Here is a 14965-nt window from a genome sequence, read left to right on the forward strand (position 1 = left end):
GGGGCGTACCAGCACTGAAGCGCAGCCCGACATTGTTGTTTCCGCGGATGACGGTGGAGGTTGAGGTGAATCGCACCGACCGGGTGATGGCAGGCAGGTCGGAATCCAGGTGGATCAGGACGTTCGAGCGCCCATCTCCGATCATGATCGTGTGCGCGCCCGTGAGCTTGTTGGCCGAGGCGATGGCCCGCGCAAGGGACGCCGAGTCGGTGGCCTGCGCGCCCAGACATGTCGCGCTTAGTCCTCAATCCCCCCCCCAACCAACACATCATCTGTCCAGCTAGAACACGCTCAAGTAGATGAAGGAGGTGAAGAACCTGGAAGTCCATGGCGGAGGCCAGGCAAAGGAAGCCCAGGAGGGCAACCAAGATACAGGGGAAACGAATCATCATCCCTGTTCTTGCTCTCTTTTTTTCTACAACAGGCTTCTTACCCCTGGTAGCTTTCTCTTCTCCTTCTCTCTCTCTCTCTGATTGTCCCTTGATTCTGAAGAAGAGGATGAGGATGATTCGCGGATTCTCTCCTTCTTCTTCCTCTCTCTTCTTCTCAGGGAGCGTGAGAGGACAACGGCGGCCAGGTCGAGACCAGACTCGGGTTGGTCCTGCCTCTTCTTCCCTCCCCCCCCAACTTTGAGTACAGGGGAACCCACAAATGGAATAGCACCCCCGCCAAATGCAGCGTGCCACGCCCTGCCCGGTCGATAGCAGCGAAAATGGGAAGATCACACGCGCGCGGCCAGTGTTGGTTGACCCGCAACAACGTCCCGGTACGCCTGACCTAAAAAGAAACCAAAACTCTTCTTGTTGGTTTCGGCGCTCAAAACCAACGTTGGTTCGCGCTCAGTCTTCTTGTCGTGTGGCGCTGGCGGTTTGGAGCAGGGCCGCGCACTCGGGGCTCTCGGTCAGGTCAACCGCGCGCTCGTCGTGCCGGTTTGTGATAGCCGGATCGGCGCCCGAGGCGAGAAGCAGCCGCAGGAGCGAGATCCGCGCCTCGCGCGCCGCGACGTGCACCGGGGCGTTCTTGTGGTAGTCCTCCTGGCTGTTCACCTGGGCGCCTGTTGTTGTTTTGTTGGGTTAGAATACGCTTCAATTACACATCTTGACGTTGTGTGTGTGTGTTGTGGTTGTGTGTTGTGTGTGTTGTGTTGTGTGTACCGTGGGTCAACAGGTGGCGCACGATGGGTTCGTGGTCATGTTCGACCGCCAGATGCAACGGAGTTCCGCCGGTGCTGTAGGCATCAACGAACTCCGAAGCCACGGCCTGGTTGACGTCGAACCCGAGCTCGAGACACAACACCACCCCTTTGGCGAGTTCCTATCGTTCACCGTGAGAACGACACACGACACGACACGACACGACACAAACGTACCTTCGAGTGAGCCGCTGACGACAGCCTTGTGCAGGAGCGAGTGACCAGAGTCCTGGTCGCGCGCGTCGACGATGGTCTGCTTGACGCGCGCGTCCATCCAGCCCATGCCGCGCCGCTCGACGAGCGTGAGCAGGGTGGTGAGGTCCAGCTCGGCCAGGAGCAGATCGACCACCGATGGCCCTCCTGGTCGCGCACGCTCTCGATGTCGACCCCCGGCTGCAGCGCGACCAGGTACTGCACGGCGGCGGCGTTCTGGTGTCGCAGGGCGACGTGCAAACAGGTCGAGCCCTGGCCGTTCTGTTGGTTCCATGGCAGCGATTGCACCCCGCGGGCCGCCAGAAGCTCGACCACTCGCGGCAGGCACTCGACCGCGTACTCCTCGGAGCGGGCCAGCTTGTGCAGGAGCGAGTCGCCCTGCGAGTCGGCGGTGAGCTCCAGGCCGGCGTCGATCGTGTCGGCAACATTGCTGACGCCACACAGGAGCAGCTTGAGGGCCGGGAGGGAGTGGGCGAGCAGGGCGCGGTGGAGCACGGAGCGGCCGGCGGCGTCGCGGGCGGTGACGTCGGCCCCGTGGTCCACGAGGCATTTCAGGAATTCGTACGATGCCGACTGCTGCACGTTCGTGTGCAGCGGCGTTTCTCCGTCGTCGTTGGTCGCGTTCACATCCGCGCCGTGCTCTGCGAACGATGCGCGGTGCATGATGAGGACTTGCGCGCGTGCGTGCGTGTGCGGTGGTGCGTGGTCGGAATACCGATGAGGGCTTGCGCATGTGCGGCCTTGGAAGTGGTGTTACCGGGCGAACGAGTGCCGGCGACGTGGAGCGCAGTATTGCCCAGCTCGTCCCTCAGCGCCACACTACCCTACGGACCGCACACGACACGACACGACACGACATCGCACAACACGACGCGTCGAGCAACGACCAATGACACACGACGCGCCGGTCAGCTCCAAGGCCGGTTCTGATGGGGGCGAGGTACACGCACGGGTGGGGCGTCCTGCAGGATGGCCTGCAGGGCGGGCAGCTGCTGGTCCTCCCTGGCCGCACACAGCAGCGCGCGGGCTATCTCGGCCCTTCTCTGTAGATCGGACTCGAGCCCATTCACGGCTCGGACCAGCAGCCGGACCGCGTCGACGTTGCCCCGGTTGATCGCCCGGCACAGCGCACTCTGCCCCTAGAGCAGACCACACATGTGAGAAGCTTGTCCTGCATGCGTGTCGTGCGTGTCGTGCGTGTCGTGTCGCCGCACGTTGTTGTTGGCCAGCACTAGACTGATGCTGGGACACGCCAACAGCATTTCGACGCATTGCGTCGATGCTCCGGGTTCGGCCGCCGCCTGATCGCACATGTATGTGGTCATCATCATCATCGTCATCATCATCATTATCACCATCACCATCATCATCATGGATTCGAGGGGGTACCTTGTGCAGAGCCGTGTCGCCCAGCCGATTCTGGGCGTTGACGTCGGCCCCTCGTTCGATTAGCTCCTTGACCGCGCTGGCGCACGACCTGTGTCCCCCAGTCAGACAGTTATGTCGGTCGAGCCACTCGCATGCGGGCAAGTGGCGCGGCGCGAGTCAGAGTGGTGGCGCACCGCAGGGCGGCCAGCATGAGTGGCGTGTTGCCGTAGGCCGCCTCGCGGACGTTCGGATCCGCACCGGCCGCCAGCAGCATCTCTGCCAATCTCCCAGCGCACACGACACGCACGACACAACACGACACGCATGACACGACACACGCAGGTGAGAGACGACACATGGTAGGTCAGGAGAGAAGGAGGTGTACGCATGTAGTCGGCCCGGCCGTACTTGGCAGCGGCGAGGAGGGCCTCGCCCTTGGCCGCCTGGTCGAGCGTGGGCGCGGCGGCGAGCAGGGCGGCCAGCACGGCCGTGTTGTCGGCAACGGCCGCCGTGATGGCGCCCACGAGGGCCGTCTCGCGACCGCCCGCAGTGGTCACGGGCTGGTCCGGACCGGCCCCCGCTGCCATGAGCTCCTTCACTCGCGCCACCTCTCCCTCCTGGCACACAACATTAAACAGTGGAATCACAATTTGAACAGATTACAAAATAAATGATTTGGTTAAAAAAGAATGAGATGGTGTGCACCTTTGCTGCAGCGTAGAGCTGCGCAGCGAGTGAAGAGTCCTTGCTGTCGTCCATTGTGCAACGCGAAAGTTGGGGCAAAAGAAACCACCCACAAAATGCAGTTTTAAACTGTAATTGCCACGTCAGCACTGGCCAACGCGCACGCTGAAGATCTGGAACAGCGGCAACCAAGAGCACCACGCACATGAAGAGGATGAACATGTTGCTGTCTGTGGTCCGGCCCCTTTGTTGTTGGAAGTTAAACACATCAAGACCATGCGCGTCGCGTTTGATGTCTGTACACACCACAACGCGCCTGGCTCGTGGTCGAGAAGGCCGGCACAAGAGTTTAGTCTTCGCGCCAACATCGACCATTGGACGATTCGGGTGCTTGATCAGTCCACAGGCCGCTTCTTGGCAGGCGGCAGGTGGAACAGCTCGTCGACGTACTTGTCCAGCTGGTCCGCGCACTTGTAGTACACCGTCTCCGGCGCGTTGTAAGTCCTGCGCAATAATAAGAAACGGAAATGTGAGACAATCATTGTTGATGGTTATATATTATATTTCTTATTATTATTTTCCGAAATACAATAAAAAAATTGCGGACGTACCGGCAGTTGGCGAACATGCGCCGAAGGTCGGCGATGAAGATGTCCTGGGTGATGTAGTACTGTCCCGCGGCCAGCCGCTTCTCCATCGTCTCCAGGTCTGTCGTTTGCGGTGTGAGTGCGTGTCGTGTCTGTGTGTCGTGTGTCGTTTGTTGTGTGTTGCGGTGGCGGTACCGATGGGGTCCTTGATGATTTCGTGGTAGTGCGGGGCCTCCTTACGGGAGACGGGCTTGAGGAAGGGCCACGCGGAGGCATGGGCCTGGATGGACTTGAGCTGCTGCTTGAGTACCTCGTGCAGGTACTCGATGTTCTCCTCCTCCTGCTGCGGGGTCGCGGTCGCCCGCCACGTCGACTCCTCTGCTCCCACAACACCCACCGACCGGCGCCTCGCTGGTTAAACACGGAAGGGAAGGAAACGAAGAAAAAAAGGGAAAAAAAGAGAAAAAGAGTTGGTGGCGAAGACGAGCGTACTCATGCCGGGGATGTCCTGGATCTTGATCCGCTTGAGCTTCCTCTGGAAGTTGAGCCCCGGTCGCACCACCTCGTACAGGCTGCTGATGCTCTTGATCGCACTCTGCACCACCTGGAAAGAGCGCAATGTGTGCGTGTCGTGCGCGTGTGTGTCGTGTGGTGTGTCGCAAGTGCGTTAGTCGTGTGCGGAAAAGTCAGCAGCTGGATGGGTGGTGCGGCTTCGCCAAACAAAGGGTGTAGCGTACCTCGCGTTGCCTCTTGATGATGACGGGGAGGTCGAGGTAGCGGATGAGGGGCGAGATGACGCACTCCATGGGCGTGCCGGCGTCGTAGTCCTTGATCACCCCCACCCATCGCTTCTTGTCCAGCGTGATCTCCTCCGTGAAGCCCTGTTAACCCCACACACCACCACCACGCCACCATCAACGTTGTCGTCACTGCTGTACAGCGCAAGAAGAAGAAAGAAGAAGAGTGTTCGTACGAGCTTCTTGAAGAAGCCGATGGCGTAGTTGTCGGCGTAGGTGAGGAAGTAGTACAGCTGCTGCGTCTTCGCAAACTCCTTCAGGTGGTTCAGCACATGCCTGCCAATGCCCTGCCAATGTGCGCGCGCCGCGTGAGCTAGACAACGAAAATGAAATAGAAATAGAAAAAGAAAAGCGTGTGGTGGTGGGTGCGCACTCGAATTTGGAAGTCGACGGAGACGGCGAGGAAGGCGATCTCGAGGAACCCGTTCTCGGGGAAGGGGCGGAAGCAGATCCCGCCGATCACCTTCCCGTCGCGCAGACACACCAGCGAACGGTGGTTCCTATGAAGGAGGAGGAGGAAGAAGAAGGATGTAAATTCCTTGCATAGCATATGCCAGCAGGAAGGTTTGGGGGGGGGGTGCAGTAGGTAGTACTTGTCAAAGACGAGGCGGGAGATGTATTCGCGGGGCATCTTGGGGAGCTGGCGCGAGAAGATGTTCTTGAGGTCGACCAGGTAGAACATGTGCTGCCGGATGTTGTCGTTGGCCACCACCCGGAACTCGAACGTCGCCGTCTGCGGCTTCGGCTCCTCCTTCCTGTCCTCCTCCTCCTTGATCGCTGTCGTTGCTGCTGACGTGGCACACACGGCACACACGAGAGATTGGGGAGGGTGAGAGCCCGTACCCAAGGCAAATGAATTTGGAATTCGTTTGAGATTCTGTTATTCCTGTTTTCGTTTCGTTTCGTTTCGGGGAGGGGAGGGGGGATTGTACCGGTCTTGGCCTTGCCCTTGCCACCGCGGCCGCGCCCTTCGCCGTCCTTCTCGTCCTCCTTCTTCTCCGGCCCGAGCGAGATGCGCGATCGGCCCCAGTACAACAGCCCCGGCTCTTTCTGTGGTTGGTGGTTGATGTCGTGTCACGGTGTCACCGATTAGCCACCAAGAAAGTTGTGTGTGTGTGTGTGTGTGTGTGGTGTGTGTGTGTGTGGTGTGTGTGGTGTGTGGTGAGCGTGGTGTGTGTGTGTGTGTGTGTGTCGTGTGTGTGTGTAGCGTGCTGCGTGTGTTCTATTCGTACTTCGTTGGGCACATTCGAGATGATCCACGCGCCTGGCGTTGTGTCGCCGTCATCCGGGGGCACTGCAATGCGGTGTGCGGACAAATTTTTTTGGTGAGTACTCGACAGAGGGGGACATTCGTACGGATGGTGGGCAAGCTACGACTACCGACAGGTTCGATCTTAATCTTCTTCTTGAGGCCGACAGAGGGCTCTTCCTTGTGCTTCCGCTTCTTTTTCACCTGACCACTTGCCTCTGCTACACGACACGACACGACACACAACAAGCGTGAGTTTGTCCAGTCATCAGTCACCAAGAGCTCCGTGGTGGGTGGTGGTGGTTACCACTGGGCTGTGATGGGGACTGAAGCTGCGATCCCGCAAATCCGACGGGCGACTGCGGCATCATACCCGTGGGCGACTGCTGTCCCATCTGTGCCGCGGCGCGCGGCCACTTTCAGTACAGTACCGACTCCACACTCTCGGCACGCACTCGGTACACAACGCTGCGGAGCCGCTAGGGAGGCGTACCATGGGGTGCTGCTGCATGCCGCCGGGCATCTGGCCCATCAGCCCCTGCTGTTGCTGCTGGCGGTACCGGTTACGGTACTGCTCGAATCGCTGCAGGAGGCCCTCGTCGAGAATGCTCGACACGTCCTTGTGCAGCTCCTGATTCGGGGCGAGAAGAGGGCGAAACCGTTTGAATCGACCATGACGACGGTGAATAACGACGAAGAACGAAGAAGACCGCAAAGAAAGACGAGGGGCTAACCTTCTCCAGGTTGCGCACGAAAGAAGGCAGAAGAGATTGAATCTCCTTGTGGCCCATGCTGCTCTGTACAAACGAGTTTTTGACTTGCTGCAGACGCGCAAGATAATATTATAAAAAAAAACCATTACGTGGCTGTCGTGTGCGTGTAAGAAGGCGGGAGAGCGAACCGCGAACACAGCGCGCAGCATGTGGAACCCAAAGACCTCCGACGTCTTGTACTTGCCGATCTTGGTCGGATCGCAGTAGGCCAGCCACCTGTCAACACCAAAGGTTGAATCAGCACGAAACTCTCTCTCTCTCTCTGGCACGCACGCACGCACGCACGAAGATGGTAGAGGGTTGGTTATCAAGACCTTTGGTAGGCGAGCATGGGGTCGTATTGCGGGTCGTGCGGAGGATCGTCGTCTTGAGGCGGTCGCAGCTGGTGGTTGTCGATGGCGTTGATGAGCAGCAGGGATATGCGCTCGATGTTCTGCTTCTGCACCTCGCTGATCTTCGGGATCAGCTTGTACGCGTTCACGTAGTTGCGCATAATCTGCCGACACACGACACACGACACAACGAACAACACGACACACAGCGGTCAGTTGCTTGTATGCGTGCTTGAATCAACCATTGATAAATGACTACGCACCTGTGAAATGACGGGCTTCTCAAAGGGCGGTCCACCAGAGTCCTGGCCAGGGAAGTAGCCCCCAGGCGGCGATGTAGGCGTTTGGTTGTAATGCTGCCGACGACGACAAGTCAGTCAGTCGGTCGGTCAGTTACCCCCATGGGCAGATGGCAAGAGAGACCCAAAGAGGAGGGGAGAGAGAGAGAGAGAGAGGGCGTAGTACCGCAGCTGTGGGGTTCGGACCCATACCCTGCATGCCGCTGCCGTCTTGGGGCATCCCCATGGCGCCGGGAGGCATGCCGCCGCCCATGTGGGGCGGGCGACCGCCCATGCCGCCCATCTGCATTCCTCCGCCCATTCCTCCGCCCATCTGCATTCCTCCGCCCATGCCGCCGCCCATCGGCATTCCACCGCTCATCACTGAGAATGGTTGGGGATGCGCAGCCAGCACACGCCGTCATCGATCAGTAGGCGGTGCGAGCTTGAAACGAGGGAGAGAAGATCTGTATGTCGGCAAAGATGGTATGTACCGGGCGGCATTCCTCCCTGCTGGGCCATCTGCATGCCCATCGCGTTTGGGTTGAGCGCTGGCTGCCCCTGGGGCTGCGGGGGCGGTGGCACTCGGTTGAGTTGCCTGCCGAGTGTTTGGGCGCACGCACGACACGCACACGCACGACGCGACACGGCACACACAGGGAGAAAAGCGAAGAAGAAGAAGAAGAAGAATCGAGAATGTGTCAGCCAACTGTGTTGGATTGTACGAGGCCGATGGGACGACGCACTCTGTAAGGAGCCCGATCTCGCGGGAGAGGTCACGATCGCGGACCTGCATCATGTTGTTGATCTTGAGCGCGAGGATAACGCGCCGCTTGAGCTCGGGCATGACGAGCGAGAGCAGGTTGCCGTGATCCGTGATCTCATGGCCGCAGTCGCGGCAGCTGGTCTTGCGTTCCAGCTGGGGCACCGGCTGGTTGTTGGCCATGGCCTCCTTGATCTTGGCTTCGGCGAGCAGGTTCGGGTTCTTCCATCCCGTGCACATACACTGCACACACAAAGGGGTTAAGATTATGTTATTAATCATAAAAAAGAAAAAGAAAAAGAAACACAAACGGGGAGAGGGGGCGGATGGTAGATTGCTCGTTGGAAGGTGCCCATTAGCTCTCAGCTCTCGTACCTCAGGCATAAAGCACGGACAGTGGGGCGCAATCACTAGGTAACTCTTGGTTATCGCATGCTGCTGTTGCTGGCGTTGGAGCGCAGCTTGCTGCCCAGCGGACCACCCGTTCGGCGGTTGTCCCTGCCCCCCTTGGCCTCCACCCTGCATCATCTCGCGTTAAAAATTTCACTCGAAATCGAGAGATGCTTGATCGCCCGCCCCCTCGCGTGCGCAGAGAATAAAAATCTGTCTTTGGGCAAGATAAAATCCAGGAAAATTATTTTCTCTTTCTTTTCTGTACAGTTTCGACCGATGGTATGCATGGTATTCAGCCGAAGGCAGGACCAGTGCCGAACGAGATGATGCCAGGCGACGACGGTGGGGAGATGATGATGGGCGCCGTCGAGTTGACCCCCAGGCCCTGGATGGCCGAGGGCGGAGACGAAGACGAGGAGAGGGCCGACGACGCCGATGAAGAGGGAGACGACGACGAAGGGAACAGCGACGGAGGCGACCCGGTCACGCCCGACGTCATGTAGGTGAGTGGAGGCATGGCAGTGAGAACGGAGAATAGAGATGCTGGCTGTGGCGGTGGCGGCGGCTGGTGAGGAATGTGCGATGATGTTGACGAGGCCGGCGATGTCAGGAAAGACGTGTTGAGCTTGACCGGCAGTGGAGGCATGTTTGCGCACACCGGCTGCATCGATTGCCTGGACACCCGCGCCACCATCAGCCATGATGAACACAGTAATACACAAACACACGGCACGCATAGCGGCGAGTACCATTTGAGTATTCGGGAGATGTTGGCGGCAAACTTGCGCATGAGGCTGTAGTTGATCTTGATGCTGCCGTTGACGAGGTTCTCGCGGATGATGGTGATGATCTGCACGTTCTCCTCCAGCAGCTGGTTGGCCATGATGTCGTTCATGTTCACCACGCTCACGGCATCGCCACCGAACCCGAACGGGTTCACCAACGCCTCGGCACCGCCGCCGCCGGTCGCGGCGCTGTTGGGCATCATCGAGGGCAGGGCCGAGTGGGCCGCGGACGACGACGAAGAGGGCGAGGCCAGGGACGAGGGTTCGGTGAGCGGAGATGAGGAGGGCAGCGTGTCGTCCGCCGCCGACGACAGGTAGAGGCCCAGCATGGATGACGTCAGCGAGAGCGAGCCCGACAGCACCGCGTCCATCGTCTCATCTGCCACCGCGACCGTGTTACTGTTCCCGCTCTTCGGCGCAGCTTCTCCCTCTGGCGAATCCTGCAGGGAGGGGGAGAGAGCGGCGTTGTTGTGGGAAACAGAAGGAAACAGAGAGGATTCAAAGAAAAAGCGTGAACCGCACCGGCCGCTGCTTCTTTCTGGCCTCGACGGTGGGCGATGGCTGCACGAATTCCCGCTTCAGACCTGCTTGCTGTGCCGCCTGCTGTTCCTCGGCCGCCGCGGCCGCGGGCGACTGCCAGAAGACGCGGGCGTGCAGCTTGACGTCGTAGGCCGACCGGCCCGCCACCAGCTGGCTCAGTTTGATCCAGTCCCCGTCTGTGTTTTTGTTTGTTTCATCAAGGAACGTTTGTGTGTGTGTTGTGTGTGTGTGTGTGTGTGTGTGTGTGTGCGTGTTGTGTGCGTGCGCGTGCGCGTGTTGTGAGCTTCAATTCACGCAGCCCTTCGCACGGCAAATCGATAGACTCGAGGCGGTACCGCTCACTTCGGCAGCGGCTGACAGACCGAGCTCTTTCAGTCCCTGGGGGTGCATGCAAGGCCGAGGGGTGGAGAGTTAGAGACGGACCACGTATCGTGGAGTGATGGTGGGAAGGAGTAGCAATGGAGGACGGCGGTACGGCAACAAACTTGATGTGTTCGTCCTTGGTCCACTTCTTGAAGATGGACTCACTCACCGACTTCTTTCGCCATCCTTGTCTGCAAGCACCACGAACATGAATGTAAGTCACCGCGGCGGTGCAGCTACCCAGCTACGTGGACAGCAGTTTCGCCGTACGTTTGAAATTTGAGAGCACTTGATTCCTTCTTGAAGGCAAACAGCTCTCTTCGATTGAGCGAATGCTGTTGTTGGGACATGAGTCGAGTTAATGACGGCCCCCAATGAATTATTTATTGATATACAACAAAATAATATACTTCGAAACCGGGTGTACTTATAATAATCCAAACACATGGAAGGATTAAGCGAAACGGAGTGTACCAGCTCTTCTTCTGTAATATCGTATCGATTCTTCGATTCCTCCTCCATCTTGTTCGCGCGATTAATTCTGTCTGGCCAGCCAAGCCCAGAAAAAACCCAGATAATCAGCCCTGCGCAAAAGCTGCACAAGAGTGTTTTTTTTTTTTGGAGATGGAGCAGCAGCCACGGCAGCGGCAAGGGTGGCAAGGGCTGAGCTGGTCTGCCCGGTCAGTTGTAGTCATGCTGATCGCTACGTCCGTTGCGTTCATTTACTCCGACCGGCTCATGCCCCACGTCTACCGCCTGACCGACGCGCGTACCGTCCCTCCGCTCCGGATCGTTTTCGTCTATTTTATTGATTTAATTCTACGTCATTATTCTTTGATGTCCAACAGCTCAACGCAGCTGCGTTCAATATTTATTTATTTATATTTAGCTAAATAGAAATAATTAATTATTGCTAATGTGTGGCAGTGCGGGGTGAAGAGCCAGCGGGGGAGCCTGCGCCTTGGGTGCGAGCGTGCAGCGGCCGACGCTTCTTCCAATCCGACACCTGCGCCAACATGTGCGTGTACTCTTTCTCTCTGCTGCCCGGCACTCGGGAAGCGCTCACACACTCTCAGATGCGTGCAGCAGGCGCAGCTCTCGGTGCGCGAACCCAAGCCCGCCGAGCAGATGCAGACGCGAGTCTCTTGCCACCGGTACCTCGCGCACGCACCCGCACACACCACCGCACGCGCACGCGCACACGCACACGACTCGGATTCCAAACTCGCTGGGTGGCTGGCTGGTGCGTAGATGTCCACACGAGTGGTTCCGAGCCGACCGCAAGAAGCACACGCACACCGACCCGATCTGGTCGCGCATCCACGACCACCAGAGCGACGAGCCCTGGGGCGCGGTACTCGACGCCGGCACCGGCTCGGGCTCGCTGCGCTTCATCACCCAGCTCAACACCACCCGGTGGAGCGCCGTGACCGCGAGCCGCAATATGCACTCCACGCTCACCCAGTCGTTTGGGGCCTATATCAGGTCTGTCGTATGTGTGTGTGTGTGTGTGTGTTGTGTGTGTCGACGGGCTCGGCTGACCCTTCAATTGCTCAAGGCCGGACGACGAGCTGCTGCTGATGAACTGGGACCGGGCCGACCACCCGCTTAAGGGCCGCGTCTTTGACGTGGTGGTGCGTTAGCGACCATTAAGAGTTGCATGATCACGCCAGTTAACTGGACATGTCGTGCGTGTGCAGTTGGCCGATTACCTCTTGGGCGCCATGGACGGATTCTCGCCCTACCGACAGGACCAGGTGAACTCCTCGATGCTCCGCATATGTGCGTTGACGCTGACTTACACTATACGACACACGGCACACGGCACACGGCACACGGCACGACACACGCGTGTACATTGTCTACATTCCATTGAAGATATTCGAGTGGCTGGGCCAATACGTGGGCAAAAGGCTCTATTTCGTGGGCAAGGAGCCCATCCCGGACCTCAACCTGCCGCTCAACGGAACCAAGAGCTCCGGCGGGCAGCTCTTCCTCGACTCCGAGCGGTGCGCCCCCTCCCCCTCTCGCTTGGCCTCTTCAGCCGCACTGATGTCGTTCGCACTGCACGCACGAGAGAAGGCTCAGGGACGCCTGCCTGTTGATGGCCGGCGAGCGCCCCTACCGCGAGTATCCCTCCGAGTGGGTACTCCGCACGCTCGAACGGGCCTCGTTTATCGGTTCGTTAGCGCGACACGCACGACACGCACGACACACACGACACACGACACATGCACGACCGCACACGCACGCATGGCAGTATTTTGACGGCGATGGTGGGTGGTTTGGTGGTGCAGTGGAGGGCGTGTGGATGTTTCCGATCCGGTACGTGGGGGAGGCCATCGACGACCAGCTGCGGCTGTGCCGCAACAAGCTCCACAAGATACGCGACCCCACCCTCCGCTCGGCCACCCTGGAGGCCGTCAAGAACCTCCAGCACCGGTAGACAAGCCTTCCCCTCCCCGCACCACGGCCCAATAATCCTCATCTCACTTGTCGTGTCGTTGGTCGTGTCGTGTCGTGTGCGCGTCGTGCTCACAGGGTCGCCACGGATCCAGAGGCCAAAGCCGGCTTCTGCTTCGGCATGGACTACGTCATCGCTGCCCGACCAGCAGGGAAGTAGAATGCTATTGTTTCGATGAGTATTTATTTATTAATTTTTACACCGTTTTTTCGTCTTTCGGCTGCCTTTTATTATTCGATGACCGTGACTTTGGTCTCCTAAAGTGGTCATCACCACCACCGCCAATGACCGACCTGTTCATCTTCAATAAAAAAGACAGACAGCCATGTTGCATTCCATCTACTCCACCAACATGCACGCCCCACACACCCCTATCCGCTCCCTCACACCGAGCCATGGGTGCCGAGCGGTGTGAGGGAGCACGAGCTGTGGTGGGTCCAGGTGACCCCTACCCACCAGCACATGACATTCAACAATTGGCCACCCACTTCCCTGCCAACAACATCATCCTCCTCTCCAACTGAGCCGTCACCCTAACCACCAACAACAGCCACCCATCCTCACACCACCAGCTAATTTCAGCACCCCCATTTCATATAACACCACCTTGTATTGTGTTGAAAAAGAGGAGAAAATTTCACCTTCTTTTAGCCTTTGCCTCACCTTCTTTCACATCACTTATCCACCTTTTCCCACCTTGTGTTCCTGTCACTATAGTTATCCTTGTTGGTTGTTATTGCCTGCTGGTGGTTGTTGTCCTTGTTGGCTGTCAGTTTGTTTGCTGGTTGTTGTTGAGCTGATTGCCACCACTGGCTGTCATGTGGGTTGGGGCACCATAGCCCACCTGTCACCAAGATGCCACCTGACTTGGTGGTTAACACACCTCCATAGCAGCACAAGGTGGACATGCTTGGCAACAGTCCATCCATTCCATCCAAAGGGAAGGTAGAACTTGTGGTCATTTGAAATGAGAGGTCACAAATGACTGTGGAATTTTTGTTGTGCTAAAATTGTGTGAGATTTGACATTTTTGATTTACAGGGCAGTTTTGAAGATATGGATCTGCATGTGTGATTTTGACATGCTAGACCACTGCTGATAAGTGATATTGAGGGACTTGAGATGAAAATAATTTCATAAAAACTTGGAATTTGTGGAGTTAAAAGTGATTTTATCAGTGTGGAATGGAGTGGAATTTTAACTTCAGGAATAGTGCTCCAATTCAGCACAAATGTGAAGAATGAAGTTCAGTGCATGTGTGCAACTGACTGAATATGGTGTGAGGTTGAACATGACCTGGATGTGAGGGCAGTGTGTTGGCCACTGATTTTGGAATTGATGGAGGGTATGAAAGCATAAGCAAGGTGCAGTTTGAGGTTGTTCAGAGAAGCACTTACACAAAACAAGCAAAGTTCTTATTTTCCAGATCATGTATGCATACATGATAAACTAAGTATTGGTAGGTCAAACATGTAGTCATTGTGTATGTGTATGAAATAAAGTAAGTGTCTGGTTTTACAGTTTTTGTTGTTGTGTATGCATTGGTGCAAGTCACCCTGCATCAGCCATGGCCAACAACAAGGAACTGTTGAAGCTCCTGAAGGAGGTAACTGCCCCATTGCATACATGCTATTATCAAAGCCCATTATGCTTTGAAACTGCAGGACATTCTATCACATACACATACACAATAGAATGTTTGCTAATTTATCTCCTCCTTGCCCCACAGATCATGTGAAGATGAATGCTGCAATATCAAGTGAATGACTAAGAGCAGCTCCAGCCACCCTCATAGTGAGCAGCCACCTCCTCAGGAGGCCAAGAAGTAAGAGATGAAGGGCACTCTCCACACTGAGATGTGACAAACAGCCCCTCTGAATTGCTTGTGTAAAGAATAAAAATTGACTTTTTGTCCTAGTTAACTCCCAGCAGCTGTGATTTTTCCTTTTATGGTTTCTGTGTGCCAGCCGTTCAGGAAAGTACCGAAAAAAATGTGCGTAGTCATCGCGTACGCGTACGCAATAAAGTAAGTGTACCAAAACATGTACATGATAGAAATTGGTCATTCCAGACCTTGACTGATGGCCCAGTTACAGCATCATATCTCTCATTGTGATGGTATTTTAATCTGCCATTGCTCAAGATGCTCCCAATTTTGTCTTGCTATTCTCAAATTAAAACCTA

General features: G+C 56.9%; 5 protein-coding genes across 5 annotated transcripts in view; 1 reads left to right on the top strand and 4 right to left on the bottom strand.

Moving 5' to 3' along the window:
* ACA1_260300 (uncharacterized protein) overlaps positions 1–392 on the bottom strand; it is a gene marked incomplete at both ends in the record, with an annotated part of 4693 nt that extends 4301 nt beyond the window's left edge. Inside the window, 2 exons of the mRNA XM_004333631.1 lie at positions 77–214; positions 318–392. Coding sequence (XP_004333679.1) covers positions 77–214; positions 318–392 — 213 coding nt within the window. The remainder of the gene's footprint in view (positions 1–76; positions 215–317) is intronic.
* Positions 393–839: 447 nt separating this feature from the next.
* ACA1_260510 (ankyrin, putative) lies at positions 840–3532 on the bottom strand (the record flags this gene model as incomplete). Its single annotated transcript, XM_004333632.1, has 11 exons — positions 840–1054; positions 1155–1301; positions 1370–1517; positions 1565–2046; positions 2121–2229; positions 2356–2544; positions 2620–2706; positions 2795–2882; positions 2968–3049; positions 3159–3390; positions 3479–3532. The coding sequence occupies 11 exons, from the start codon at positions 3530–3532 to the stop codon at positions 840–842; spliced, it is 1833 nt and encodes a 610-aa protein (XP_004333680.1).
* Positions 3533–3852: 320 nt separating this feature from the next.
* ACA1_260520 (Bromodomain containing protein) lies at positions 3853–8620 on the bottom strand (the record flags this gene model as incomplete). Its single annotated transcript, XM_004333633.1, has 21 exons — positions 3853–3961; positions 4069–4165; positions 4240–4455; positions 4537–4639; positions 4782–4925; positions 5018–5128; positions 5215–5341; positions 5435–5627; positions 5774–5891; positions 6074–6135; positions 6222–6311; positions 6398–6485; positions 6584–6721; positions 6825–6911; positions 6992–7079; positions 7178–7359; positions 7459–7551; positions 7661–7857; positions 7968–8071; positions 8220–8479; positions 8612–8620. 21 exons carry the CDS (start codon positions 8618–8620, stop codon positions 3853–3855), a joined length of 2616 nt encoding a protein of 871 aa, XP_004333681.1.
* Positions 8621–8921: 301 nt separating this feature from the next.
* Positions 8922–10839, bottom strand: ACA1_260530 (uncharacterized protein; the record flags this gene model as incomplete). The annotated part of the gene is made up of 8 exons (XM_004333634.1): positions 8922–9176; positions 9288–9303; positions 9379–9854; positions 9937–10130; positions 10290–10332; positions 10430–10508; positions 10588–10652; positions 10792–10839. 8 exons carry the CDS (start codon positions 10837–10839, stop codon positions 8922–8924), a joined length of 1176 nt encoding a protein of 391 aa, XP_004333682.1.
* Positions 10840–11010: 171 nt separating this feature from the next.
* Positions 11011–12940, top strand: ACA1_260540 (uncharacterized protein; the record flags this gene model as incomplete). The annotated part of the gene is made up of 9 exons (XM_004333635.1): positions 11011–11091; positions 11404–11471; positions 11569–11802; positions 11876–11951; positions 12018–12074; positions 12196–12326; positions 12400–12497; positions 12615–12759; positions 12859–12940. 9 exons carry the CDS (start codon positions 11011–11013, stop codon positions 12938–12940), a joined length of 972 nt encoding a protein of 323 aa, XP_004333683.1.
* Positions 12941–14965: the final 2025 nt, after the last annotated feature.

The sequence above is a fragment of the Acanthamoeba castellanii genome, assembly GCF_000313135.1.
Source record: "Acanthamoeba castellanii str. Neff unplaced genomic scaffold scf7180000084769, whole genome shotgun sequence".
NCBI lineage: Eukaryota > Discosea > Longamoebia > Acanthamoebidae > Acanthamoeba > Acanthamoeba castellanii.